We start from the raw sequence: 27,827 nt of genomic DNA on the forward strand, positions 1-27,827 counted from the left end.
TACATTCCCGTACAGAATTATGCTAAAGAAGTCCTCCAGCTAAGAAGTTTCACACATCATTCTTTATGAAAGCCCTAGGAGCCTTATAGCACCTGCCTTTTTGAACTTGGCCTAAATCAACTTGCAAGGCTCTATCAAGCTTGGATTTGAAATACACACTAAATGCTCACTATCTTAATGCACATAATTAAATTTTTTCCCCTGACTGGCCTGACTTTGTGCACTCATTCTAATATCAGAGTTGATGTGATGAGTAAACTGTGACTCCAGCACAGATTCATACCCCTCTGAATAAGATAAACTGTTCAAGGACACACTTCTTCCCTTGAACAGATGTGCTACTATAAAAATTATTCAGTATAATTGCAAACTATGATTTACATAGATGAGATAGATGAGAACTATGAGATACATTTTTTTGTTGTAAAACAGATCTACATACTTGGACATTTATACATGTTTGTCAGTTTTTCATTTCAATAGTCAGAAAAGTGCTTTGACCCTGAATTGCAGCAGAGGGCCGATAATAAAGTGCTGAATGGAATATGCTGAAAAACCACCATTTAGTCATTGTCTTTCTCATACTAAACTGTTATCTAGATCAGTGGTTGCCAGGTTCTTTCCTGGGAGACCCCTGTGGCTTCATATTTTGTTGTAACCAGTTTCACAACCAGTGAGCCATTTTATGTCGAAATAATCTCATAGTTGAATTAGCTGGTCTTTTTTTCTCTTAACTTGCATTTAGAAAATAGTAGTGTGATATTCACATTAATAACAAACGTAGAAATATTTGTTTTTTGCCATCTTTTAGGTTCTTAACTCTCTTTTGTCAATTTTCTATTAATTTACATTTTTCTGCAGAATTTGCTCTTTTAATTGCATCTTAAGAGTTGGGAATTTTCATGCGTGTGCCCCATTCAGAGTTGGTTCCTGACTTGTACTTAATGCCTCTGGGATAACCCTATGATACCAACTGAGATCAACAAAAATAACAAAGAGGTAGATGGTTTTGTTATTGTATGTTTTGTGGCATAGATCACATATTTCTATCCCCTCAACCGACAAAATAGAAGTAGAAAAAAGTAGAAAAGCATTGTTTTCAAGCTGAGCTTACCTCAATTGAAAGGATGTCTTGCTCACCCCATCGATTGACCTTGGCATCTTGGTCACTTTCGTTGTTGTGGTCTTCAGTTATACCATTAAGGTAAATGTCTTGTGGTCCTTGGATGTGACCGGCTATCTCCCGCTCCATTTGGCCCCTAAATTCAGGCTGCTGCATGCATGCATGGGCAGGTTAATGAGAACAAAACAAAGGATAAAGAAAGGGGAGGTGGAAAGAGGAGGAGGAGGAAGAGTTGGGTGCAATTTGGGAGGGGCAAAACAGAAAATACAAAAATAAAATGGCTCTCATAAACATCAAAAACTACAAGACAAAGAAAAGTATGTAAAGGAAAAACAGATTAATCACAGTGGTGTAAGACAGTGTGGAAAACAAAATTAAAAGAACAATGAGTAGGAGTATGGGCTGGAGTTGTGCCTGGGGTTTATGTTTGTGTTTTGTTGGGAAAGAAAAACAGAGAGAAAGAAAGGGAAAAAGTGTGCAAACACCAGTTATGGTGCACATGCAGTGAGAGGGAGAAAGGATACCCTAAAATTCCCTGTGGCAGTGAAAAATAAAGACAAGCTCATGCTAACAAGCCATGTTTGGAAAGACTGGCTTTAAGTATTCACTAAACAGCTTGGCAGGTAACAAACAACAGGCCAGTAATATCCAACAGAAGAATGTTTTTTCCTAACCTTTATTATTTCCAAATAAAATTCCTAAACAAAATATTTATCTGTTACTGCTTACAGTTTCCTGGAACCATTAAGTATCACACTGAAAGTATCTGAGACTACAGGGCTGACCATAACATAGACAGGGGACCAGACCACTTGTAAAGACAAAGGCTAATCCCAATAAGAAACATTATCATAAGAAAGTTGTCAGATAACATCATAAATCACACAATTTGTGAATCCTCATCAGTAACTTGAACAGTTACACTTTCAGCTAACCTGTTTGGTTCATTCAGGGTAATACCTCTGAGACTTGTTACTTTCAAATTTACAAAAAGAACATGAAACCACTAAAATGTTCAGGTTATTGCTGTAGTACTGATTTGAAATTAAAATGTATTTTGTTAACTTATATGAACATGCCTACAACTTAGAAGAACAGCAAAAAACCTGGTACTCTTAAAGCTGCCTTCCATGAAACAATAGGAGCTGTTTTTATGGTAATTATACACCAACTTTATTATTAACATTAATAGTAATAATTATCATCATTTAATTTTAAATATCTATTAGAAATAAACCTTTATGGCATATGTTTTTAAAGTAATGGTCTGAAATTGGGATGTTTGGAGTCGTGTTACACAGTTGTACCTGACGGGAAAGGGTCACAGTTTGCGATAGGTCACTATGGGCAGTCTAAGCTCAATTCTGCTATGATGTGTATCTGTGATTCCCCAAGGGGGACAACCCCACCCTAGATAACTGTTGATGACGACCCTCCAAGAGAGACAACACCCACCCCCTTCGGATTCTCCACTGGGGTACTCCCCTGGGATGACCGTCGCCGGTGATTCTGTGGTTCTTGAAGACAAAAAAAGGCAAAATAGGGACAAGAGAAAAAATGTTTTAACAGCCATTACTGTATGATATTAAAACTGACATCGGTACCTTCTCATTTTTTTGTTTGTTTGAAATTGGTTTATATGTGCAAAATCACATCTTGCTGATATTAATATTGTTAGAGATGACTTGCAAAGCACTTTCTGCAATTGCTCTTGGAAGGCTGATGAAGTGTACAGTAAAGATTAACTAGTTAATTTATTTTACATTTGGGGTGCTGCACAAATGTGTCATAATCAGCATTACCATCATTAATAACTAACGTAATGTTTGGTTATATAGGGCCCTGATGAGTGGAGTACAAGTCCAAGGAGGTTATGCTCAAGCTTTATAATGCACTGGTGAGGCCTCATCTGGAGTACTGTGTGCAGTTTTGGTCTCCAGGCTACAAAAAGGACATAGCAGCACTAGAAGAAGTCCAGAGAAGAGCAACTAGGCTGATTCCAGGGCTACAGGGGATGAATTATGAGGAAAGATTAAAAGAGCTGAGCCTTTCCAGTTTAATCAAAAGAATATTAAAAGCAGATATGATTAAAGTTTTAAAATTACAAAGGGAATTGGTCCAGTGGATCAAGACTGATATTTTAAAATAAGTTCATCAAGAACACGGGGACACAGTTGGAAACATGTTAAGGGTAAATTTTGCACAAACAATTGGATGTGTTTCTTTACACAGGGAACCACAGACACATGGAATAAGCTATAAAGTAGTATGATAGACAGTAGAGCTTTAGGGAATTTCAAAACTACACCTGATATTATTTTAGAAGAATTAAGTGGATAGGACTGGTGAGCTTTGTCGGTCTGAATGGCATGTTCTCGTCTAGAGTGTTCTAACGTTCTGTCCAGAAACAGGTTCTGGACATCCATTTCTGCCACTAGTCTTTACCTGATGTCTGTGAACAAGTTCCTTCTTTCGTATTGATTAATATTGCTCTTATTCTCTTGGTCTGTTCTAATCTACTCTTCAGTTATCTTATCCACTTGAATTTCTCCATCTGTCTATCTATTCTGTGAACTTGCTTTATCCAACTGAGGGCTGCAAGGAGTTAAAGCCCATCTTAGCAACACTGGGCTCAAGGCAGAAGCCAAAATTGAATCTGTCCACTATATCAATTTTAAGATTCGTCCATTGATGTCTTTGAATGCTGATGTATAATCTGATGTTACAGAAATATGTTTATTTTTAACACATGCAAAGTGTTCTCTACATATGTGACACAGATATAGATGTTTAATAGGGATCTTTATAGGTGACATTTTGGTTGTAGACAGTTTGTCATAATCAGATGTTTGTGTTCTGTTGAACCAAGTTAACCAGAGCATCGCTGCTCTTCACGGTTCAAAATCACTGCCTGTACTTCGAATGTCGCCTTCACTAGGGATTGGATCGATTTAGAAATGTGGCACTCAGTGAGCCAACTACTTGTTCCCACCCAGTTTTAAGCAAAATTCACTTATGGTTATATATGTATATATATATTAAACATCTGGCTCAGTGAGAAACATCACTAGGACCAAACTAGAATATAAGTCATAAAAAGTAACAAGAGTCATAACAAGAAATACTTTCACTCATTACTCCTTTTATAACTTGGTGTTTGAGCTCAAGTCTCAAATAAAATCTATCCTTTGATTAGTCCAAGTTTGGATGGTTTGTCCTGAGTACTCCTTCTTTTTAAGTGAAATCATGTCTCGCAGGTGCATATAACATTGCCCAGCAGTAGGCAATGTCCATGTGCACAAAATGGCAGCTCCCATCAAAGAACACGGAGAATGGTAAAAGAAAATGAAAACATAAAAAAAACAATTTCTAATGCATTCTCGACAATAAAGTTAAAGTAATAATGATGAAAAATAGTAACAGAATCAATGAATAACATTGAATCAAAAACAAAAGCAAGCAGGCAAAACTCTTGTGTGGAGTGTCTGGATTCCAGTGTGTATGCACTGATCCGTGTTGTTTTAGTTTTTAACCTGACTATTTCACATTTAGAAGCATTCTGATTCATTGAACTTTACATTTGGATTTTCTAAACTGCTCTTTTACTGTTATTAATTTTTATAGTTTTTTTCGTAATTCCACCCAGTTGGTCTGACAGGGGGCACCATTTTGTGTGTTATTTTCATAGTGACCACAATATTCCTGTCAGCAACAACACCTGTTGCAAGCCATGAAGGGAGACAGCAACACAAGCTGTGACATCATCATGCTGCGGATATAAAAGATGGTGACGTGTATTACACTACGTCTGTCCTTTTACATCTATCCATCCATCCATCCATTATCCAACCCGCTATATCCTAACTACAGGGTCACGGGGGTCTGCTGGAGCCAATCCCAGCCAACACAGGGCACTTTTACATCTATCAAAAGTAAAGATCTACAATAGTCTAGCACTAAAGAAAAAAAGAAAACAAAGGACTGGCTTAGCCTGGTAACAACTTTCATAGAATGTTAACATTGACTTTGATATTGATTTTGAAAAATGTGTTATATGAGTCAGATTTCTGCCTAGTAAAATCATTAAAGATCATTTTTGACTTATCCTAAAAACAACCTCACTTTCTCTCTGTCACCCTAAATACCATAGGTTCCATTTAAAGGAAAAGAACCTAATCCAAATCACGTTATATTTAAACATGAAAAATAACAAGGTTCCCTGTCCTAGAAGAAAGGCAGGGTAAGTAAAGGGTCACAGTGTGATTAGGACACAGGAATTGAACTGGAAAACATGTACCTCAAAATCAAATGTGCAAGGCCCTAGGCCACCTGCCTGCTTAATCACAGTGGATTGCAAGTACACTCCCCTAGCAATAAAAGACATAGTAAAAATGGCCATGGCTAATGGCAAAAGCCGGCACTTATTTATATTGCAAGCATTTTATAAATTGCATTTGCCTTTATTCTGTCTGATGACCAGAGCTTATTGCAAAAATGTAAAGTCATAGAAACATAAACAAATGGACATGGGCAGCCCGATTACCATCAATAAACATAGCTGCACAATTCAATCCACACTGCGTGAACCAAACAAATTTTACAACTTGCTTTGGCTATTAAAAGGGCATTACAATATTGAATTATACATGGTTTGAAAGTGAAATGCACAGGAGTTAGTGCTGCAAATTTGTTTAAAATATTTAACCTTTTTTTGACCTACAGCTTAATTTATAATTGTTTTATATAAAAATGTATATATTATTTATGTCTGCAGTATAAACCTAATGAAAAAGAATGAATAATACATGAAGGTTAACTTTAGCAGCCAGGCATACATTCGCGACTCAGCCAACCCTACAAACAGCACACTATGATTTTAAAACACTTTTCACAGCCTATAATTAACTATAATATCTCGTTCAGCTTTGCAGATTTGCTTGAATACATCTAGGATCATATATCCAGCCAGACATAATTCCTCTAATTACCTCTTTAATAGTAAAGTATCACTTAACTTTAAAGCCCAAACCCCAATCTCTGCATTTTTTCTGCACTACACATTTTGAACAGCCTCATTTAACTTTTAATTCAGTAGGAATATATATATATATTTTTATTTTAGGAGCCACATTTAACTCCAAATTAAAATGTGAAGTTCCCCTTGGGATTAATAAAGTATCTATCTATCTATCTATCTATCTATCTATCTATCTATCTATCTATCTATCTATCTATCTATCTATCTATCTATCTATCTATCTATCTATCTATCTATCTATCTATCTATCTATCTATCTATCTATCTATCTATCTATCTATCTATCTATCTATCTATCTATCTATCTATCTATCCAAAATCAGCAAAATAACAAAAACAAATTATCTTACAATTGCTGTGGGAGTTGTCTTTTCTTTGAACGCTAATGCTGCTGAGGACTGGAAACCCTGGTGATGTATGAGACTTTGATAAATTTCACTTTCCACTTCTCCCTCTACTTCCATGCAAACACTGTTAGTCAAGTGGTTTGGGAAGTTTTTAGTACACTTGCATTGCCATGCATACAAACACTGTTTGCTGTATTCTTGAAGGTTTTAAAATGGACATATCCAGAATGCTGTTGCCCTATTTTGGTTAATATGTTAAATCAAAAATGCATTCTTGTAACAGGAAAAGCCCTCTTACCTTCTGATCACTGCCAAGTTCTTTTCTTGGAACATCTGCTAAAGAGTCTTGTGGCTCAGTTAGAAGACTATACGGCACAATGGCTTCTGTTTGCTCACTCAATGAGTCTCCAAGGGTGTCTACCTTCTCCATAAAGATGGACAACTCTCTTTGTAAGGCACTCAATCGCATATTAAGGGCATTGAAAAACTTTATGTCAATGTTGCATTCATTTCTTTCCAAATTTTCGCTAAGACTCGGATCTGTTGATTCAACATTCGGACAGAGCTTAGAAAATGACATGAACCCATTGGATTCTGACATCAGCATTTCTATGGCTTTAGTAACAAGTGATGCTTGATCTTTAATGGCAATAAGATCATCGTAATCTTTGCCTCTGAGAATCTCAGGTGCACACATCTCATAAGTATCTCTGTTGTGATTGCCCTTAATTCTGTTCTTTTGTTCCCTGTTCTCCCCAGAATCATTCTCTCCACCGATGGGACCTTCTCTCCTAAAGGTTGTTGGAACACATTCGGCCGAGTCTCCTGCCTCAGCATCAGTCTCCATCGCAAGTCGAGTGGAGTGGTAGGAGGCCAGATCACAGCGCTGTAGGTTTGATAGCAAGACTCTGTTCTCATACTGAAGCTTCTTTACTTTCCCGCTTAGCTCACCAATCTGGAGTTTGGCAGTAATCAGCTCCTCCTGTGATGGCTCACTTATGACAGAACAGCTGTCTTCTGACATGGTGGTATCCAGGTCATGGTCTGACTTGTACTTGTTTAGATCATTCATTAACATTTTATTCTGTTCCTCAAGCTCTAACAAGGAACGTCGCAAAAGATCAGCCTCTTCTTCTACAAACTGGAGGTGCCTTTTAAGTTCTATTATACTTTCTCCATTTTCACCATAATTTGTGGAAGCCAGTAACAAGTGGCCTCCATGTTCACGGTCACCTTGGCACTTCATATCATCCATTTCAGCTCTCAGACCACGGTTCTCCACTTCTAGCTCCACAATTCTCCTGCTAAGAATGTTGGCTTCTTCTTCCACTAGCTTTAGGTGAACCTTTAGCTCTGCTTCTCTGGAATGGGGTGAATCGGCTACCTCCTCTATGGACAGTGAGCTGTCAAGATCTCCATACAAAGACCTATACTTAACCAGCTCCTCTTTCATGCTTTCATTATCCTTTGCCATCTTTGTGAGCTTCTTACACATAAGGGCTGACTCCTCCTTTGCAAAGTGTAGCTGGCATTTGAGATCAGCACTGTCCTCCTGCAATCAAAGACACAAAGAGAAATCATTAATTAAAGTAGTGCATAAAATCCAATTTTACAACCAACTGACAATAATGAGAGCAGTAACGTTAAAAACATCAGTAGGGTACAATAAATATCTTGGAATAGCTTCAGTTCAAAATATTCCAACTCCGGATACACTTAAGTCTTGACTGACAATAAAGATTAGGTTCTGTGGGGAAAAAAGTAGCTCTCAGATTACATCTTGCAGTAAAAACAGAATGTTTACTTCATTAGTTTATTTTATTCAGCCCATTTCCTTCATGTTTAATCTCTATTATTAACTAATGTAGAAACCACTCAAAAATATTAGCATTAGCTTGCACTTTTAATATCCTTCTAGGTAAAGATAATAGTCTTGTATAAAATATAAACATCTGTAGGTCAACAAAGCTCATATTCTACCCTCTGAGCATTTCAAGGAGGTCACAGGCAATAAGCATTTATTCTTTACCTGAGGCGATGGTTTCTTGTCTGTCTTGCCAACAGAACGTACTCCTCTTTTCTTCAAGGAGTTCTAAAAGACAAAAAAATGAATGTTTTAATCTCTTTAGTGTGATGTTCACCTCTGGAAAAAAAGAGAACAATGTTGAATTTTTTTTCCAACAAGAAAACATGTTATTATGTGTAACAGAAACATGTAAAAATCAAAACAATAATATATATACAGTAGGAAACATATAACTAGTGTCTACTGCTGTACTGCTGGTAGATTTAGTACATGTCTTTCATGTGACACGTCTTACTTGTCTTCCTACTTGATCATAATCATTTTTCCCCATGCACCTACTTGCAGCACAGTGACCCTTTACTCAACAAACTAACCAGGAATATCACAGTGATTTGGTTGTACAGTGTTGTAAGTATTAGTTTGATTATCCGTATCAATGGCTGATGAGCAAATCACACGGTCATCACTATCGCTTGATTCAACTAATGGTTCAGTTTCCATTTGTTGTACAACTGGCTTTACACCTTCTTGTTTACATAGCATTGTGTTTTGAAGTCTCCACCCCGCTTATGAATTTTGATGCGCTACCTTACAGTAGCAAATTGCACTGAAATATTCATGACTCTTACAGTATAATGTTATTTTATCTGCTAGATGACAGCAAAATAATGTCCCAAGAGTTACTCGGTATTGACATCGTAAACTAGATCATTCAATGTCACCTCAAGTCTACATTGAATTTGGATTAACTCAATAATGTGGTGTGTCAATGCTACAAACTAGTCCTTCTGGATGCCCAGTTTTTCCTCTTCAGTGAAACTAATATTACCAAAATTACATTCTAACCATATATACAGGGTACCACAATGCTGTTCCTCATCAGCCATTCAACAATTAATTAATGGACTAATAGACACTTCATCTCCTGTCTGTTTAAACAAATCTGTCTCTTTATGTGTACTCATTATGTAATTAGTTATTTGTATAGCTTACATTTGTATGTACCTGTAAACTGCCACAGTGTTTACCACAAGCACTCAGTGAAGAGTGATATACAAAGGTAAACTGAATTGAAAATTGAATTAAAATGAATGAACACCTGGTTTACCAATTTAATTTTTTGTCCTGATATCTTGTGCAGTTTCCTCAGGTTTTTTTTTTCTCTGGAACTGGGACCATAAGTGAATATGGATAAGGAACAGATCATAGCACCATGAGAGTGGTAACATGTTGTATTTTGTTCAGACATACAAGTACGAATGTCACTGTGTGTTACACATTGCAATACTTCCTTTATTACTAGTACTACTATACTGTAAAAATTATGTATTGACAGTAAGTTCTCCCCGTGTCCGTGTGGATTTCCTTTGGGTGCTCCAGTTTCCTTCCACATTTCAAAGATATGCAGATTAGGTGAAATGATGACGCTAAATTGGCCTTGATGTGTGTGTGTGGGTGTGTTCACCCTGTGATGGACTGGTGCCCTATCCAGTGTTTATTCCTGCCTTGTGCCCTGTGCTAGTGGGGATAGGCTCTAGCCCACCCTCCCACAAGACCCTTGTCTGGATTAAGCAGTTTAGAAAATGACATGACATTTTTTTTCCATATTTATACAGAGCTGTATAATTTGAAGTCTACCTTCTACAAACATTTAAACTGCGTTAATACTGTATGAACATGCCTTTCTGTGGTTTGTCAAGTAGAAAGAAAGAAAGAAAGAAAGAAAGAAAGAAAGAAAGAAAGAAAGAAAGAAAGAAAGAAAGAAAGAAAGAATCAACTATTTGCATTTTTTCGGCACACAGTATGTGAATACCACTATCCAATTTTCTGAATATCATTTAATCAATAACAAGTACAAGGTTTTTATTTTTTTTTTTTAACAAATCTTGACAATGCTTTATTCATGATAGTTCTCAAAACCTGTCTCTGTGTTCACAAATAATAGCATTTGGCAAAGAGACATGGAAAAAGAGAAGCCAGCAGTACCATTTATTTATGAGGCGTTCAGAATGATATCATATAAAATGACTGAGTGCTTCATCTAACAAATCATATTTTCCAACTCCATGGAATATTTAAATACTGCCTAAGACTGTCTACTCCTTATAGCTGGGAAACTCCAAAATATAAAAAGTATTATTTTTCTTTCTTCAGTTCAGTTTGGTAATTATTACAACGTATTTTCTTTCTTAACCATAAATACCAACAAAGTAAGCACTTAAACCAAATCTGTGTTTTTTATTTTTTTTTCACTTTGAAATGGATCCTTTGGATCGACGAGGGGTAACATCGGGGGGGGCGGAGAATCTTTAATTACCCTTTCACACACTACGAGTTGCCTGCTGAAGTGGATGTTTATTTAAAGGAGAAATGTAGTCTTCTCTGACAAGAGATCTCATTATAACACTCACTAGGTCCTAGATCGATACCCTATCAGTTTGTATCCATTGTCTAGATATTAAGCAATTTATATTTTTGAAATCAGTTTTTATTTTTTAAAAATTTACATTTTAATCAGAAATGCTAATTTTGAAGGGACTTAACAAAAGAACAAAATAACATTGTACAATTCATAGTGTTGAATGTCACAAACATTTTTCTAATAAATGTTTGTAAATGTCAATAGATTTTTTTTTTTTTTTAAAAAGACAGATAACAGCCACACATTCTTCATGCTCACAGTGGGGGGGTGGGGGTGGAGGATGCAACAATGCGGCATCTTCTTCTCTTACTGGTCTCTGAGGCAGGAAAATAGAAGCAGATAACTGGTATAATCCTTCCAGAAAATGCATTAAATACTTGAAATATTGCACTGCTGTATCATTATTGTTGTCTTTTAAAACTTAACCAACAAAATATGAGAGCAAATTTTGACCTACTGTACTAAATTATGATACAGAACATGCCTTTACTGAAATCAATGTCTTTGGCAACAAAGGAGTCCTTTAACTTATTAAAATATATTCTTTTGTATAACCAATGAATTTAAAAATATTTGCTGGTATCATGTATTATATTATGCATATGCATTGGTAAGTATTATGAGCGATATATCCAAATGTAAAATTGTGAAATAGGAAACTTCTATCTTTAAAAATATTTACTACTAGTAACTGTAAAAAAATACCCCCAGCCAAGACACAAGATATCTTTTATGTCAACTCCCATTTCAGCTCTGCATCTGCACACATCTCCAACTCCCACTGCAAATCCAGTACACATTTACACTTATAAAACCCCAGTCATTCAGTCCCGGGGGTCGCCAGAAGGCTGATGTAAGCTGCAACGTGCATCCTAGACACAGCGTGCAATTATCACCCAGAGAATGCAGTAAGGCTCCCAGAAGACCATTTCCCAAATGTGATAATAAATTGAGATCTCCATTGGTGAAGTTGTTTACTTGCCTACTCGCTATATGTATTATCTACAAGCATCCTCTCTTCACACCAGGAGCAAGAAGTTCTCATTTATTTTTCCTACACTGAACCAGGAACTTAAAAATTTTTACAGTGGTGTCTCCATTTCACATGCTTGTACCCTGAACTGACAGAGAACTCTGAAAAATGACAAATTCATTAACAGGATGCCAGCAGACTTCCCAAGCAGTTGTCAGGCTAACATCTTGTCGTCATCATACCAACCCAAACATTCCACACAAATACGTGGAAAGAGGGATTCAGATGTGATCCAGTGGTGAAATTAATGTAGAACATTCTCATGCCACCCGTGGTGTTATTACTGCTCAATTCTGACACCTCATTACAGGGCGGATGCTAAGAAATTAAACAACTACTGAGGCAATAATGGATCCCTGAGGCTAACACAAAAGAATGTATTAACTTGAGCTCTCTGCTGAGTAAAATATTCATCAAATAACCCTCAAGGGTAAAATGAAAAGAGAGCACTGCACGTGGATCAATTAGGAACCATTAGAAAGCTACAGTGTGATACTCTATTATATTTAAATATCAAAAAAATAAATTACATTTCAGGAAATGAGATATTGTTCTGTACGCTACAGAAGATAAATGTCAGTCTTTGAGACACCCTGTGGGCAGTGATTTTCATTCCTACCAATTTCTTGATCAGATGCCAGGCTCTGCCATTATCTGAACTCATTTCTGCCTGATTTCAGCAGATTTCTGAAGCTAAGCAATTCAGACCCATATCAGCCATTTTATGCCCAGGGAAATAAATAGCTGGTTGTAAGAAGAAGTGCAGTTTGCAAAAAAGGGAGTGCTTATTTAATAAGAGTCCACTATCGCGACTGAGGACCTTTCTGTAGGAGCAACTATTACATTTCAAATACAACTTACAAACTTGAGTTACTCCCTCTAGTTGTTATTAAATAATCAGAAAAGGAAAAAAGTAATCTATTTTAGCTGGCGTCTTAATAATAATAATTCATTACATTTATATAGCGCTTTTCTCAGTACTCAAAGCGCTATCCACACAGGGAGGAACCAGGAAGCGAACCCACAATCTCCTTACTGCAAAGCAGCAGCACTACCACTGCGCCACCTGTCTTATACTGTATTACAAGTTTGGGTTCTCAAAATGTCCACCTTAAAGCTCCTAAAACTCAAACTAGGGAGCCGTTCTTTAGCAGGCACTTTCCCTTTAGCCCATGATGGTATAAACATAGGCAGGTGCCTTTAAAAGAGCAGAGTTGGAAATATTCTTCACTTTGTCTCCTACTCTGTAGCGCGTTATTTTACCCGTGATAGTGAACAGTAAATAAATAAATGACTCACTCATTCACTAATCTGCACTCCGACTCAGAAAAGACTCAGCATTCATTCATTCTTTTTCTGAACCAACTGTTTCCATTGCAATATTTCATGAACTTGAGATTTTATTCTGGCAGCAGCTGCATCTCACACTCAAGCACACTCATGCACATCGGCCAAATTAGACTCACCAGTGAGTCAGTCAAACAAACTTCTCTTTGAGAGGTAGCTGGAGTAATATGCAGAGATACATGGAAAAATGCAAACTCCACACAAAAATCACCAGTTAAAGGCTTTCCCAAAGTAGCCAAATTGCATATGATGGACTGAATGAGCTGCTTCACTCTTACCTGCCATCTTATTTGCACAAGTGCCTGAATATATCTGCTGGTGGGAGCAAAAAGCACATTTTAAAATAATAAGTAATATAATACAAAAAGAAGAAGAATTCAAGGATTCTTAGCAGTAATTCTAACCCACTTAATCCCAACCAGGGTCACAGGGGTGCGGGCAAGAGTCTTATCACAGCTAGCATATGGCACAAGGCAGGAACAAACCCTGGAGAGGGCTCCAATCCACCGCAGGGCAATTACCCCACACACCAAAAACTCACTAGGGCCTAGGGGAATATGGAAGAAAGGTGAAGAAGAGAATGCAGGCAGGGTGGAATGGGTGGAGAAGAGTGTCAGGAGTAATTTGTGACAGATGGGTACCAGCAAGAGTGAAAGGGAAGGTCTACAAGATGGTAGTGAGACCAGCTATGTTAGATGAGATGGAGAGGGTGGCACTGACCAAAAAACAGGAGACAGAGCTGGAGGTGGCAGAGTTAAAGATGTTAAGATTTGCATTGGGTGTGATGAGGATGGACAGGATCAGAAATGAGTACATTAGAGGGTCAGCTCAGGTTGGATGGTTAGGAGACAAAGTCAAGGAGGCGAGATTGCGTTGGTTTGGTCATGTGCAGAGGAGAGATGCTGGGAATATTGGGAGAAGGTTGTTAAGGTAAGAGGAAAAGAGGAAGGCTTAAGAGAAGGTTAATGAAAGTGCTGAGAGAGGACATGAATCTGGTGGGTGTAATGAAGCAAAATGCAGAGGACAGCAAGATATCAATAAAGATAATCTACTGTGGCGACCCCTAATGGGAGCAACCAAAAGAAGAAGATTTTCTCATAAGTTGTAGGGGCTGACTCTGTGTGTGTGTGTGAGAGAGCTGACAACCAATGAGTGCTTACCCGGAAGTACAATGCAGACATTGTGGCCATAAGAAAAGGAACGCAGGTGTTTTAGACCGCAGGTGTTTTAGACCACACAGAGAGACAAGAGGCTCGTCTGTCTCATGTCTTATGTACACTGTATCACAACAGAATTAAAAAAGGAAAACAAAAGGATCTAGAATACTTGGAAAACCTTTATACAGACACTGGTACTGTTAGGGTGCTCATTAATTGGCTGTAAGCATGTGGCAAGCTTGTGATACTTTGAAAATTTGGCAGAATTATCTAATTTGTCATGCTCTCTGATTCCTAATCATGTGAAGAGAACAAGATCCAGCAACTGCTGCTTTCTGGGTTTGACATACCCTTTGACTAGAGGTCACTTCACTTGTGTTTATGATGCAGACACAAGTATATCCTGCATAAGCAAAATGAACTGCAGTCTTTTGTTTTTTCAAAATTTGTTTGGTGTTAAATGGCTGGTCACTTTCATTACTCAAACAAAGCTCTAAGTTATAAAGGCATTGAATTTTAAAACAGAAATTGTCTCTAAGGCTATAGAGATGTGCTCATGAAGGAGGTTGTATCGAGTTTTGGGGGTTAGTTAATGTTACAATTTAGAAGAAACGGAGAGAATAAACAAATTCCCAAGAAAAGGTCATCACTAACTGATAAAGAGATACAGAATGACAAAACGTAAGAAAAAAAAGGAATTATATCAAGTAGGTATTATTTATCTATTTATACTGAATGCCAAACAAATGAAGGCTAAAATGGAGTAAATATAATCTGAAATTAAAGTCTATGCTGGAATTGGAAAAACAATGGCGATGACAAGAGTCTCATATCATAAATTAATTTTAAAGGCTATCCAACTTTAAGGACTCTCGATTTTCTTGTCTGAAATTTCACTGCACATGAAGGATTGCCATTCATTACATGACTCCTAAGGAGTGAACCATAGTTACAGCATTACATGACATGTGAAACTAGACCTCCAAAACAACAGAAGATTTATGCCAACTTTGATCACTGAACTTTGGTTTAACTCGTCAACCACTGGCAATGCATTTCTTTAGGTTTTGGCTAGTTTTAGGCACAAAAACACAAAACATTGGGTTCCTCCAAGGACTTTAAAAACTCCAATCATGATGAATGCAGAGCATATTTATAAAGCTGGCATGTTCACAACACCCTTCAATTACAATAAAAAGCAAAATTCTTTGGAACTGTGGTTAGTTCTTTTGCTTTATAGGTTCACAGTCCTGGGTTCAAGGTAAAGCTCGGGCTCAGTTTGGATGGTGTGTGGAAGTTTTTCTTAGTTGTTCTGACTCAAAAAAGAAACAATTTTTATAAAAGCATTAGAAGAGGAAAGCAAAGTCAAAACAGAAGCAAAAGACATAACCAAAATATCAAACTGCACTGTCATCAACTTTAGGATGGTAAAGAGACCCAAATGCCAGAAAAATGTTCTACATCCAAAGAGTTTTGCAAAGGAATTATTTAATACTTGGATAGTCAGAGACCACGTGGGCTGACATTTATATATTCAAGCCATGACCTCAACAAAATGGCGTAGTCTTTGAACAAAACAAAATGGCTTCATGGAAAGACATTAAAAATGTATAACTTTTTCAAAACACATGTTAGATAGAATCTAACATCAGAATTAGATTCCTTGGGTCAGAAAACCCTAGAATAGACGAATATATTGTGATAAATCCATCCTGGATTTCACACAAAAAATAAATTACAAACTTAAATAGTAACACTAGGCACTCCGATATCTTTTGGTATTCCAGATATGTTCATCTTAGATTGACTGATGATTCCTAATTGTTCCTGTATGAGTGAGTGAGTATATCCTATGATGAAATGGCCCTGTACCCAGAAATAGTTTCTACTGTGCCCCCGCTGACCGTAATGGTAGAAGTAAATTTGGAAAGGGACTGAATGAACAAATGAAAATTCCCCACTTTGCTAATACAAGCAAAATTTAGTTATAAATGGACACATTTAAGGGAATATTCCACCCAAAAATGATATTCTTTTGATTGTTACTTAATCAGTGTGATCACTGTTTTTAGCCGAGAAAAATTATTAATCTTGCGTTCTCGCAAGAGCTAGCAAAGTTTATGCTTTAATGGAAGTGGGCAGTTCAGTACCGTTTTCAGTATCCTGTTTGTGATTTTTCATGGACATGATTTCGGTGCGGCGTCTGCAGTGATGCGGGCTCTGTATCGGTCTGTCATGGTGAAAAAGGAGCTGAGCCGTAAGGCAAAGCTCTCAATTTACCAGTCGATCTATGTTCCTACCCTCACCTATGGTCATGAGCTATGGGTAGTGACCGAAAGAACGACATCGCAAATACAAGCGGCTGAAATAAGTTCTCTCCGCAGGGTGTCTGGGCTCTCCCTTAAAGATACGGTGAGAAGCTCAGTCATCCAGGAGGGGCTTAGAGTAGAGCCGCTGCTCCTCCGCATCGAGAGGAGTCAGATGAGGTGGCTCGGGCATCTGATCAGGATGCCTCCTGGACGCCTCCCTGGTGAAGTGTTCTGGGCACGTCCAACTGGGAGGAGGCCCAGGGGAAGACCCAGGACACGCTGGAGGGACTATGTCTCCCGGCTGGCCTAGGAACGCCTCGGGATTCTCCGGGAAGAGCTAGAAGAAGTGGCCGGGGAGAGGGAAGTCTGGGCATCTCTGCTCAAGCTGCTGCCCCCGCGACCCGACCTCGGATAAGTGGAAGAGGATGGATGGATGGATGGATTTCAAGGCACATATAGAAAACAAAAGGTATCCAGTTTGGTGGCATTGGAATTACATCACTGCTTTTCGCAGACGATCTGGTCCTTTTGGCTTCATTGGACTGTGAACTTCAGCAAATATTGGGACAGTTTGCAACAGAGTGTGATGCAGCAGGGATGAGGATCAGCACCTCCAAATCTGTGCCCATGGTCCTCAGTAGAAAATAGGTGGGCTGTCCTCTTCAGGTGGGAGGTGAGTTACTGTCTCAAGTGGAGAAGTATCTTGGTGACTTGTTCCCGAATCAGGTGAAAAGGGGTTGGTAGATTGATGGATGGATCACGGCAGTGAGTTCAGTTATGCGGTCACTATGCCAACCCATAGTGGTGAGCCAGAAGGCGCAGCCCTCTATTTACCAGTTGATCTACGTTCCTACCCTCAACTAAAGTCATGACCATTGGGTAATGAACAAAACGATGAGATTGCGAGTATGAGCAGCTAAAAAAAGTGCAGAGTGTCTTGGCTCTCCATTAGAGATAGGGTGAGAAGTAAAGACATCCAGAAGAGCCTTGGAGTAGAGCCGCTGACATTTAAAAAAATACATAATTTTTGAGAGGAGTATTCCTTTAAAGCCCAACATGCCATGTGTAAGTGAGCTAAATAGCAGTCTCTTGTCTTAATTTATCCGTGTTTAGTTTGCAAAGCCCAGCACATGCAGCGCAGCACAAGGCTAAAATAGCATATTTGAAATTCCAACAGTACTTATTTCAAGATAAAATTCTGCAGTGACACCACCTCATTTATACTCACTATCTGATCAAGTGGAAGCAAAATGGTATATTAAGCAGCCTTTTCTGAAGTGCCATAGTGGTCTTAAACTTGGCATCAGGCTTCCTGGGCTTTTAGCATGCACATTATCAGCAAGATTGTCCAACAGTGTTGTGTCAGTATTTGGACTCTTCTTGTAGGACTGAATCTCCTGTGACTCAGTGAACAGGAAAGCTGTAAATGGCCTGCAATATGAGAAGATTCATACTACCCAAGTGAAGCCAAGCTGTGGAGTTCCATCTGGCAACACTTTTCACTTTTTAATAAAAAAAAAAGTTATCAGCTGTTAAAGTAGCTCAGTGTGCACATCTGCTATCTTTTACATGGAGGCCAGCTTTTGGAATGAATTCTCATTTGTTACCTTATTCTTTTGATGTCTCCAGCTTACTATCTTTAGGCTGCTCATCTGAAGCTTATGGGGTCCATGTAACAATTTATGAATATGAATAGTGTTCCATATTTAATTTTTTAATGCGGAAAAAGGCAAATTTATCCTATGGCGGGCGGCCGGGTCCCATGCCCGGCAGGGATGCTCATTCTACATATGTTCCGGGGGAGCAACCATGGGTGTCTCAGTACCTCCCCCGGGACGCTTGGTGGAAGCCCTGGCTGACGATGGTGCCTCAGTTTCCTGCAGGGCTCCATGAGAGATGGAGTTCTCCACAGCCCTGTTGGGATCTGGGGTGGCCGCCAGGCGGAGCTGCATTGGTGCCCTGAGCCGGCCTGGACAACTCTACAGCCCCCGCCTGGAAGTGCAATCAGAAGCAGGTGATCAAGCACCTGGAGCACTTCCGGGTGGGCTATAAAAAGGGCCAGCAACCATCATTCAGGAGCCAGAATTGGGAGGAAGAGGACAAGGTCGCCAGGAAGGAGTGGTGGTGGTTCGAGGAGGGAGTGTTGTGATTGATTTGAAGTGCTTTTGGGCCTGTGTTGTGGCTGGGGGGTTCACGAGGAAGACGTGCCCTCCAGCTGAAGAAAAAATAAAGTCTTCTTGTGTTTTTACATGTGCCTCTGTCTGAGTCTGTGCCGGGGTCGGGCGCTATACAGCGTCCAGTTTCACAATCCTCATACTTACAGATAAATAGTCAGCAGTTTAAAGCATCCTTAAGGCAACCGGCCTGTGCACTTATAATTTCTTAATCCGAATGAAAGAGCAGATATGACACCAGAACAGGGCATTTTAAGCAGGATCAGTCAAACACATATGAGATTAACTAAGAAAGCCTGGTTGTTCATGGTTGATGGTGCAGCAAATCTACTATTATCTGGTAAATGTTACTGTACCAACTTCAATGACTAAACCCCCATACATAAATCTCCATTCATAGATGTTATGAATCATTTCTTATTACCACTGGGTGAACTGTAGGAACCAAATTAGATATCAATCCATCATAGGGCACACTCATTCAACTCACCAACACTGTAACCCTGCAAGACCCAACAACTGGTGTGTCAAACAGATGGGTTGCAATAGGCAGCATATTGTGCTTATCGCAGCATCTCACACACAGCCTAGCTTTTAGGGTTGTCAATGACCCTTTACATCCTCTGGAAAATGAATACATACCACTTCTTGCTAGAAACATTCCACATCCTGGATAACTGAAAAAGAACAATGAACTCCTGCATTCCACTAACCATTAAGTTCCTCAGTAAGAGGAATGCAAGCAGATTCAAGAAGCTGCTGGTACTTGCTTCTGGTCCACCATTTTAAATCCTCAATCTGAAACTCTAATATGCTGTGTTAATTAGGTGAATATGACACTTGGCTATTTGTACAAATCTAAATGAGTACTCTTCTATTCTGTTTCTTGCTAAGACACGTGAAATTTACAAAGCAGTCTCTACCAAAGTTTTTGACAACCTGCCTTCAGGTCGATATTCTGACACTCTCATGAATCAGGTGGCATGATCCACTGTAGCCTCAACTATAGAAAAAAAATCACCCATCCTTCAAAATTTCTGGAAAATGCAATCTTACACCATTTAGGGTTAATGGGGTGCTATAGAGCCTATCCCAGCAGCATTAAACGAATTTGCAACATGATTCCAGTCCACCTCAAGGCATAGTCACTCATGCGCATTGTTGCTTTAATGGTCATATAATAACTTAGAAGGTTCAGATTCAGAAAACAGCAGCAAATTTACTCTGCCTTCAAGCTGAAAAACTAGCTGATCATCATTGGTACACTTGATATCTAATAGCTACTATATATAACGCCTATCATGCTTTTATGGGAACACTATTTGTCTCCTAGATATTTCATGATAATCATACAGCTGCTGTAGGGCACAAATCAGGTGAGTGCTATGAAATGCTGAATTTGCTAAACTGGGAATTTATTTCCTGATGGGTTCTGATCACTCCCAGTTAGAAAGGTCACAACCCAGAATGAGAACAAGCGAGTCTGTCTCTTTCTCGCTAATGAGTCCTTCATGTTCTCCCTTCTGCCAGAATGCAGAAATGCTTTTAATGAGGTAGCAATCAAAAGGAGATCATGGCCAGTGCATTTCTATGCTGATAAATTTGCTTGGCCCACCACTGTAACAAAAGTTCCATTTGTTTCTATCAAGATCACTACAAAATTATAAACCCAGTGATGTTCAGTATTTCAATTTAACAACATTCCACTCCGCAGTCAAGGGCAATTGGCCTTTACCAGCTGATCACTTACATAACTTCTACAATGCATTTTATAATCAATTGCAAGCAAGCACAGACGAGGTAGAAAACGGTTTACATTCAAATCATTTAACCGATTTAGCTTACATAAGAGATGAGATTGTGGCAGATCAGTCAGCTTTGAATAAACATGACTTCCAATACATATTCAGCTTTTAAGTGTATTTGTTTGTTTTTCTAAGAGGTCAAGAAAAAAAAAAAAACTGAGTCATAAAATGAGTTATTTTTGATCCCATAAATATAGAGCTGTGTGTCATGAAGGACGCCACCTTGGCTTTAAAACAAGTGACCATAACTTTGAGTGGTTTACAATTAAATCTATTTATCCATCCATTTTCCAGTCCTGCTTATCCAGAACAGCTGGAGCCTATCCCAGCAAGCATCAGGCTCATTTAGAACCCATGCAACCAGTACTGCATCTTAAAAAGGCAAATAACAACATGCTTTCATACTCCATATTTAACTACTAGTGAACTATATATGGATAATAACTTCTTGTAATTTAAACAGCTTTCTGTCAAACACAACTTACCAAAAAAGCACTTCATTCCCTACTTATACAGTTGAGATTCATTTTCTAGCAATACAGTATGTTTTAAATTCCAGCTCTTTCCTCCCTTGCTGCTTCATTGCTAAACTGCAAGCCACAGATAAAATATTCAGTCTCAGAATTCAACTATAAAATAGCCTAGTCCCAAACCTGCCTGATGCCACTCTTGGTAGTATTGGGTATAAGGGAGAAACTGACCCTACATGGATGGCACAGCTTCCTCCTGCATACACCAATATGGGAACAGTTAACAAAAACATGCATAACTTTGGGGGTTTGTATCTCATCCTCAAGGTGAGTCTTCAACCAGAAATTTTAAGTTTGGATGCCCTTCCTGACGTGACCTACTTTAGTCGTGTTTTACAACATATGAGATGGATGGTGAACTTATTCCAAGCCCAGGTCACAGGGCTTCTCAGAATTCGCTTTTTGTGATAGTCATGGAGCTGGTGATCAGTGAAGGGCAGGAATGTTTTCCACGGGAGCTTTTGTATGCTAATTAATCTTGTATTGATGACAAAAATTGAAGCAAAACTCAAGTATAAGATACTGAAATGGAAATTTCGTTTAGAAGCAAAATACCTCACAGTAAATGTAAAAAAAAAAAATGAAGGAGATGGTTAGAGAGAAAGAGACATTAGCTGTGGAAGATGAGGGTGCATGGCCGTGAGGCATGTGCAGTAGAGGTGTTGACAGAAACTCATTCCACCTTATGGTTTATCAGAAGTGAGTGCATAAAAGATGTTGTAGCGTGAAGGATAGCCTGCAGGTGGCAAGTATAACCTTCATTTATATAAAGAGTGAGAGAGGAATGCAGGCTGCTGATGTTGTAACTGTAAATTTAGGTATCATCAATAGAGCGGTTTTGGAGAAAGTAGGGGAGCTATGCTACTTCAGTAACATGTTGAGTTCAGATGAAGGTGTGAGCACAGCAGAGCTAGTGAAGGAGACTAGTATTTGGAAGAAATTCTGAAAGAAGTCCCTCATTCTTACTTCTAGAGGATTGTGTCTGTCACTGAACGATAACGTTTATGAAAGCTGCATGGGGAGTAATATGCTCTATGGGAGTGAAACATGAAGCAAAGCTGTAAAGAATAGCAATGTGTTTGATCAGACGGATGAGTGGAATGTCACAGTGTAAAGCAGGCATCATATTACACGACCTCTGGCTGGATGAGATATCAAACTTGACTGGTGCGATTTCTGAGCTCATTGTCTGAGGATGTCTGATCACGCAACTAGTTATCGTAGGGGATAACACTACACAGCACAGTTTCACATTTCCACAATATCATGAGCGCACCCTTTTCTATGACTGCCAATAACATGCTGCCAGACCACAACAGGGCTATACAGATGCTTTCCAGATAGGGTGGTTTAGCCATAGTCTCATCCCTTTTTTTCTGTTTTCTATCCTGCTGTAGTTTGTAACATACATCAGATACACAAGCCACATGCTGTTTGCAAGGTCCAAAACATGTGCTTCCTTGCAGCTGCATTGCATGTCTTGTATTTCCTGATGAACGCTCATTGGTAGTTAGGTCTCATGCACACAGAGCCTGCCCCTGTGATTTAGGACAAATTCAAACATGGTGAGCCACAGACTCTGTCACTTTCAATGTCAAACTACATGACTGGCAGCCACAGGGGCGCAATGCAACTGCCCCTGAACTCACTAAGATTATATAAATGAAGTCTGCAAATGAAATCACAGGAAAAATCATGTAATGTGACAGGGATTTAAGTGGAAGACAAATGCTAAATTAAGAGAAAGATCTGGTGTGAAGGCAACAGATGTTGAAACAGACTAAAGTGGTTTGGGCATGTGGAGAAAAAGGCAGAGGATGATTGGGTGAAGAGTTGTACCAAGATGGAGGTGGAAGGAATGAGGCCAACAGCGAGGCTGAAGAAGAGGTGGTGTTGGATGATATGCAAAGAAAGAGGTCTAATTACAGAAAATAACTGGGATCCTGGAAATTAGATCAACTCTGAAAAATTACCATTAAATAAACAAACAGTGATTGTGATGATATCTGTGAGATTTGGAAGGAAAACTGAAAAATATGGGAAAAAATATAGTGAATGTGCAAAAATCGCAAAGACTAGATATGAAGTAGCACTGTTAACTACTGCACCACTGTGTCATCATCAAAGTTTGTCCCCACTGACATCTTCTAAAATAATACAGTAATTAACAAAAGAAATTAAAAAAGCTGAGGGTAGGGCCTATTTGAAAAACAAAAAAAAACAAATGCTAAACTCATAGACATAGACTTGATATGCATACCCACCGAGGCCGAGCGAGAGAAGGCAGAATCTCATGACATCACAGATTGATAACTGAATTTGGTCACGACACCACTCAGAATATCACATAAATACTGAAAACTTCATTTTAAAAAAATAAACCCTTTTCAAACAAAGTTGAAACAAGAAGCAAATTATAAACAGAATCCTCAACCCAAAAAAAAAAAAGTGAACTGATATTATGCAAAAGCCCAGAATATACTTATAGACATCATCTGTCCAAGCTTGCCAACTGTCTCCCTAAACTGTCTTGTGTTCTGCCAAGCCAAAGCATTCTGAATAATGTATTCTTCTTTTAAACTTATTTTAAACCATTCATTAAGTGGCAGACAAATAAGGTTTATTCACTACTCTCTAAGTCACCGCCTGTTTTTCCTAAACCAAACCAAAATGAAAAACAAAGTAAGCAACACAGGATTTCTAAGTATATTTTCTCAGATTTCTGTAAAGCATTTGAGAAGCCTATGGTCAAGTTTAAACAGAAATGAAATACAGTAACCATTTAAAATAACAAGGTGGTACCATACACTCACGGGTTGCTCCATCAGATCCTAATAGGTCTTTTCCTGCCTTTGACACACATCCTATTGGATATCTTCATCCACTTTCATCTTTGGAGGTGTAGTAAGAAGGATCCCCCTCTCACAAAAATCAATCTAATATGGTGGTCACTGATTAGTGGTGGTTCAAATTTAATTTTAATGTAAACAGAACAATCATATTTTACCTTGTATCTGACACTGGCTTATGCATTTTATATTAAGAAAAAAATACATTAAAGACATAATGGCTTATATCAGGAATCACTGTAAGATATATAATTTTTGTGGTATCTGACAGAGACTCCAGCCACAGCTAAAACTGCTACATACCCACATAACCCCCTTCCTTAGTCTACAACTTGAACCTCTCTAGACAGTACAGTAGGTGAGGCACAGTCAAATGGAAAGTTGGGCTAGGATGGGTCACATACCAGCTCCCTAACATACCCCATTGACCTTCTCTACTGTTTAATGGATTCTAATCCTTAATGCTCCTCATGCAACGTAGCTAACACATGTATCCTCTCCTCCCCTGCACCATTTTCCTGCTGTTACTTCCTGACTGACAAGCTGATCATCATTTGACCAAAGATGCGAACTGATAGAATTCTTTTTTATCACTGTATCATATATAACTGCAGTTTTAGTCTTTAACAATGTCGCTATCAATCAGGTTACAGCCTCATACTGTAAAAAACACCCAAAGGAAAGGCGACAGTAAAATTAGGAAAACATGCCAGAATAAAAAACCTTCAGCAGTGAAAAGTGAACAAGGAAACCACACTCCATCTCAAAATATAGTTTGAATGTTGGCATGTGGACAGACATGAATATTCCTACTAGGTGCGTTACAATAAATAAGGCTTACCTTCTTTAAATTAAAAAAAAATGAAATACAACATCCTGGAGTTAACAATAGAGAGGTCAAATATCACATTAGTGTCACAGTATACAATGTGTGAGGTGTTACCAACAAAGAAACCAGCTACATAGAACAAACACTCAGTCCACATAAAGGCAAAACAAGGGATAGGAAAATTAACCTATGTATTTATTCCTTCTGCTCAGATACTAACTAATTTAAAAAAGGATCAGAAGGTGTAAACAGCAGTGCATATATTAAACAATAATTAATTCCAACATCAAAAGAGTGTGTCAGGCAAGCCCCTTTCTCAACCAGTTTGATGCATGCTCAGGTTACAGAAAGCATGGTGCAGGATCATTTTACACTCCCATTTATGTTATATAAACATGGAAAGAAGAGAAATCCCACAAAGGAGTGAACTGAAAGCACAATTTCATTCCATTTGGTTTTCTGTTGGTAACCTACTCCTTTCATAGTAGATCTATCTATTTTGGGACTGTATCATTCAAACCATAAAATACCTGATATTGCCATTTCAGGCTTTCATGTTTAAGCTTAGAAAAACCTCAAGGTCCCACATTAGGCTTGAGCTTACGAGGACCTTGCAGTGGAGGAAGCGTCTTCAGATAATAGATTTGCTGTAAATTTAATCATATATTTTACTGATTAATTGTCCATCTGTTACTCTTCATAAGTAATTCATATTACAAGCATGATTTTAATTGTGTCACTAGCAAAATATTATAATTCATAAAGTGAAATGTAGTGTTGCTTTCAAACTTGAACCTGACTTGGCCTTGGTTTTATGGAGTCAGGAACTCATGTCAGATGTAACCCCTTTAAGGTGTAGTCATGTGTATGGAAAATATTAAAAGTTGTTTGCAAAAAATCATATTTCTGTGCAAATTGAATGTGTAAGAATCTGCCTTGGAAGCTGGTTATTGGTGTTGTGTGATAAATTGGTACTGATAAGGTACCAAAATAACACATTTTTATTTCAGTACTGTACCAGCTTGATGCAAATTTTGGTACCGGAAGTAAATTATTGCATGATGGCATATTGTACTCTGTCACATATCAGCAAAGTCTGAACTCCAAGGGGGACCCTAACTTCACCCTTCATTCTAATGTGTGTATACCTTGCTCAAAGCACCAAGGGGGACCCCCTTGAGCAGGACCCCCATATTCTTCAGTATGAAATGTGAAGTGCAGTATAGCAGGGGCGAGCGTATGTAAGCCAGGGCAACAATGAAGTTGGTACTGTTTTGGTACCAGTACTGAGATATGAAAGCTGGTATTGGTACCAAAATCAAACTTTCAGTATCGATCCAATGCTGGTGTGTATGTGCTATGTGTTTATAATGGGGGTAAAATGGCAGTCTGAGTGTTTTTTACCAAGACAGTACAATAAAAGGGAGTGTGAATTTAATAAAGAGTACCTTTGTGTTGGCAAGCCAAGACGGTGGAGTGGGGCTTTGTAAACCATTCAGTGGCCAAAGAGCACAAAGGGCAAGTAATATTTGACATTTCATGTAACATCAGTATGCCATCACATGCTAACCACTTGTAATTATAAGCTGACAATATGTCTGAATGTTTCCCATAACGAACAAATTATTCTAGTTCATCTCACTTTTGTCTGTTATATAGCTATTGTCACAAAAACAACCAATAGACATATAAAGGTTTGGGGCAGCCACTTCTGTAATATGCCCTAGCTGCAAAAGGTTAAAGTTTTCAGGGTTGTTTTCAATACTGAACCCAAAACAGAACTGATCATTATGAGAAAAGATGGCGGCTTTAAAGGCCGGTGGAGGAAGTGACTTCTTCAGAACCGGAAGTGACGTTGTCACAAGCACCGGGACCGGATGTGACATCATCACATGCACCAGAAGCGGAAGTGATGTCTTCAAATTCGCCGGAATCCGGTAGGATTTCCCGAGAAAGGTCATCAGGGAACTGAGAGAGACGGGCAGCGCACCTCGCCACCCCCTTGTCTGGTGTAGAATTATAATTACTCAAGCCCTTCAGCTGCCTCCTACTGGCACATGTGTGACACTATATAGTATTTAGCTTTTTGTGTAATAAAAATGCTTATTTTAAGGATTTTCTAAACAAACCAAACTGCCATGTTCATGTGCATAAGCAATGTGCTTTGGCTGGATTGCGCCTGTGATTTGCTTGACTATCCAGTGTGGCAGGTGGCCGGGTCCCATGCCCAGCCGGGACGCCCCTTCTACATATGTTCCGGGGGAGCAGCCATGGACATCTCACTACCTCCCTCGGGACGCTTGGTGGCAGCCTCCCTGGCTGACGATGGTGCCTCAGTTTCCCGCAGGGTTTCATGGGAGATGGAGTTCTCCACAACCCTATCGGGATCTGGGGTGGCTGTATGGAGCCAGGAACCCACCTGGACATCTCTGCAGCCCCACCCGGAAGTGCAATTAGCCACAGGTGATCAAACACCTGGAGCACTTCCGGGTGGGCTATACAAAGGTCCAGCATTCACCACTCAGGAGCCAGAATCGGGAGGAAGAGGACGAGGTTGCCTGGAAGGAGTGGTGGTGCCAGAAAAAGGATTTGTTTATTTGTGTTTGTTGCATTAAGTGCTTGTGGGACTGTGTTGGGCCTGTGGGACATGGGGAAGGCGTGCCCCACGGCTGAAGAAAAAATAAAAGCCTGTGTGATGTTACTGCATCAGTCTGTGCCGGGTCGGGCGCTATATAGCGCTGTATTACACTGGCATAGCCGGCAGGATCCCGGTCCGTCCATTTGGACTGGAACCTGCAGTAAAATTTGTGTGGAGACCCGGCATAGCGAAGCACAACA

At 39.0% G+C, this 27,827-nt stretch overlaps 1 protein-coding gene across 3 annotated transcripts in view; it reads right to left on the minus strand.

The window, feature by feature from the left end:
- Positions 1-27,827, minus strand: part of soga1 (suppressor of glucose, autophagy associated 1) — a 144,262-nt gene that overhangs the window by 41,900 nt on the left and 74,535 nt on the right. For 2 of the 3 annotated variants that reach the window (XM_028811786.2, XM_028811784.2), the window contains exons 4-6: positions 8,538-8,600; positions 6,807-8,060; positions 1,115-1,273 (exon numbers count right to left, since the gene is read on the minus strand). In XM_028811786.2, the coding sequence (XP_028667619.2) occupies positions 1,115-1,273; positions 6,807-8,060; positions 8,538-8,600 (1,476 nt within the window). The remainder of the gene's footprint in view (positions 1-1,114; positions 1,274-6,806; positions 8,061-8,537; positions 8,601-27,827) is intronic. The other variant, XM_028811785.2, reaches the window with a different exon arrangement.

The sequence above is a fragment of the Erpetoichthys calabaricus genome, chromosome 10, assembly GCF_900747795.2.
Source record: "Erpetoichthys calabaricus chromosome 10, fErpCal1.3, whole genome shotgun sequence".
In the NCBI taxonomy this organism is placed as follows: Eukaryota; Metazoa; Chordata; class Cladistia; order Polypteriformes; family Polypteridae; genus Erpetoichthys; species Erpetoichthys calabaricus.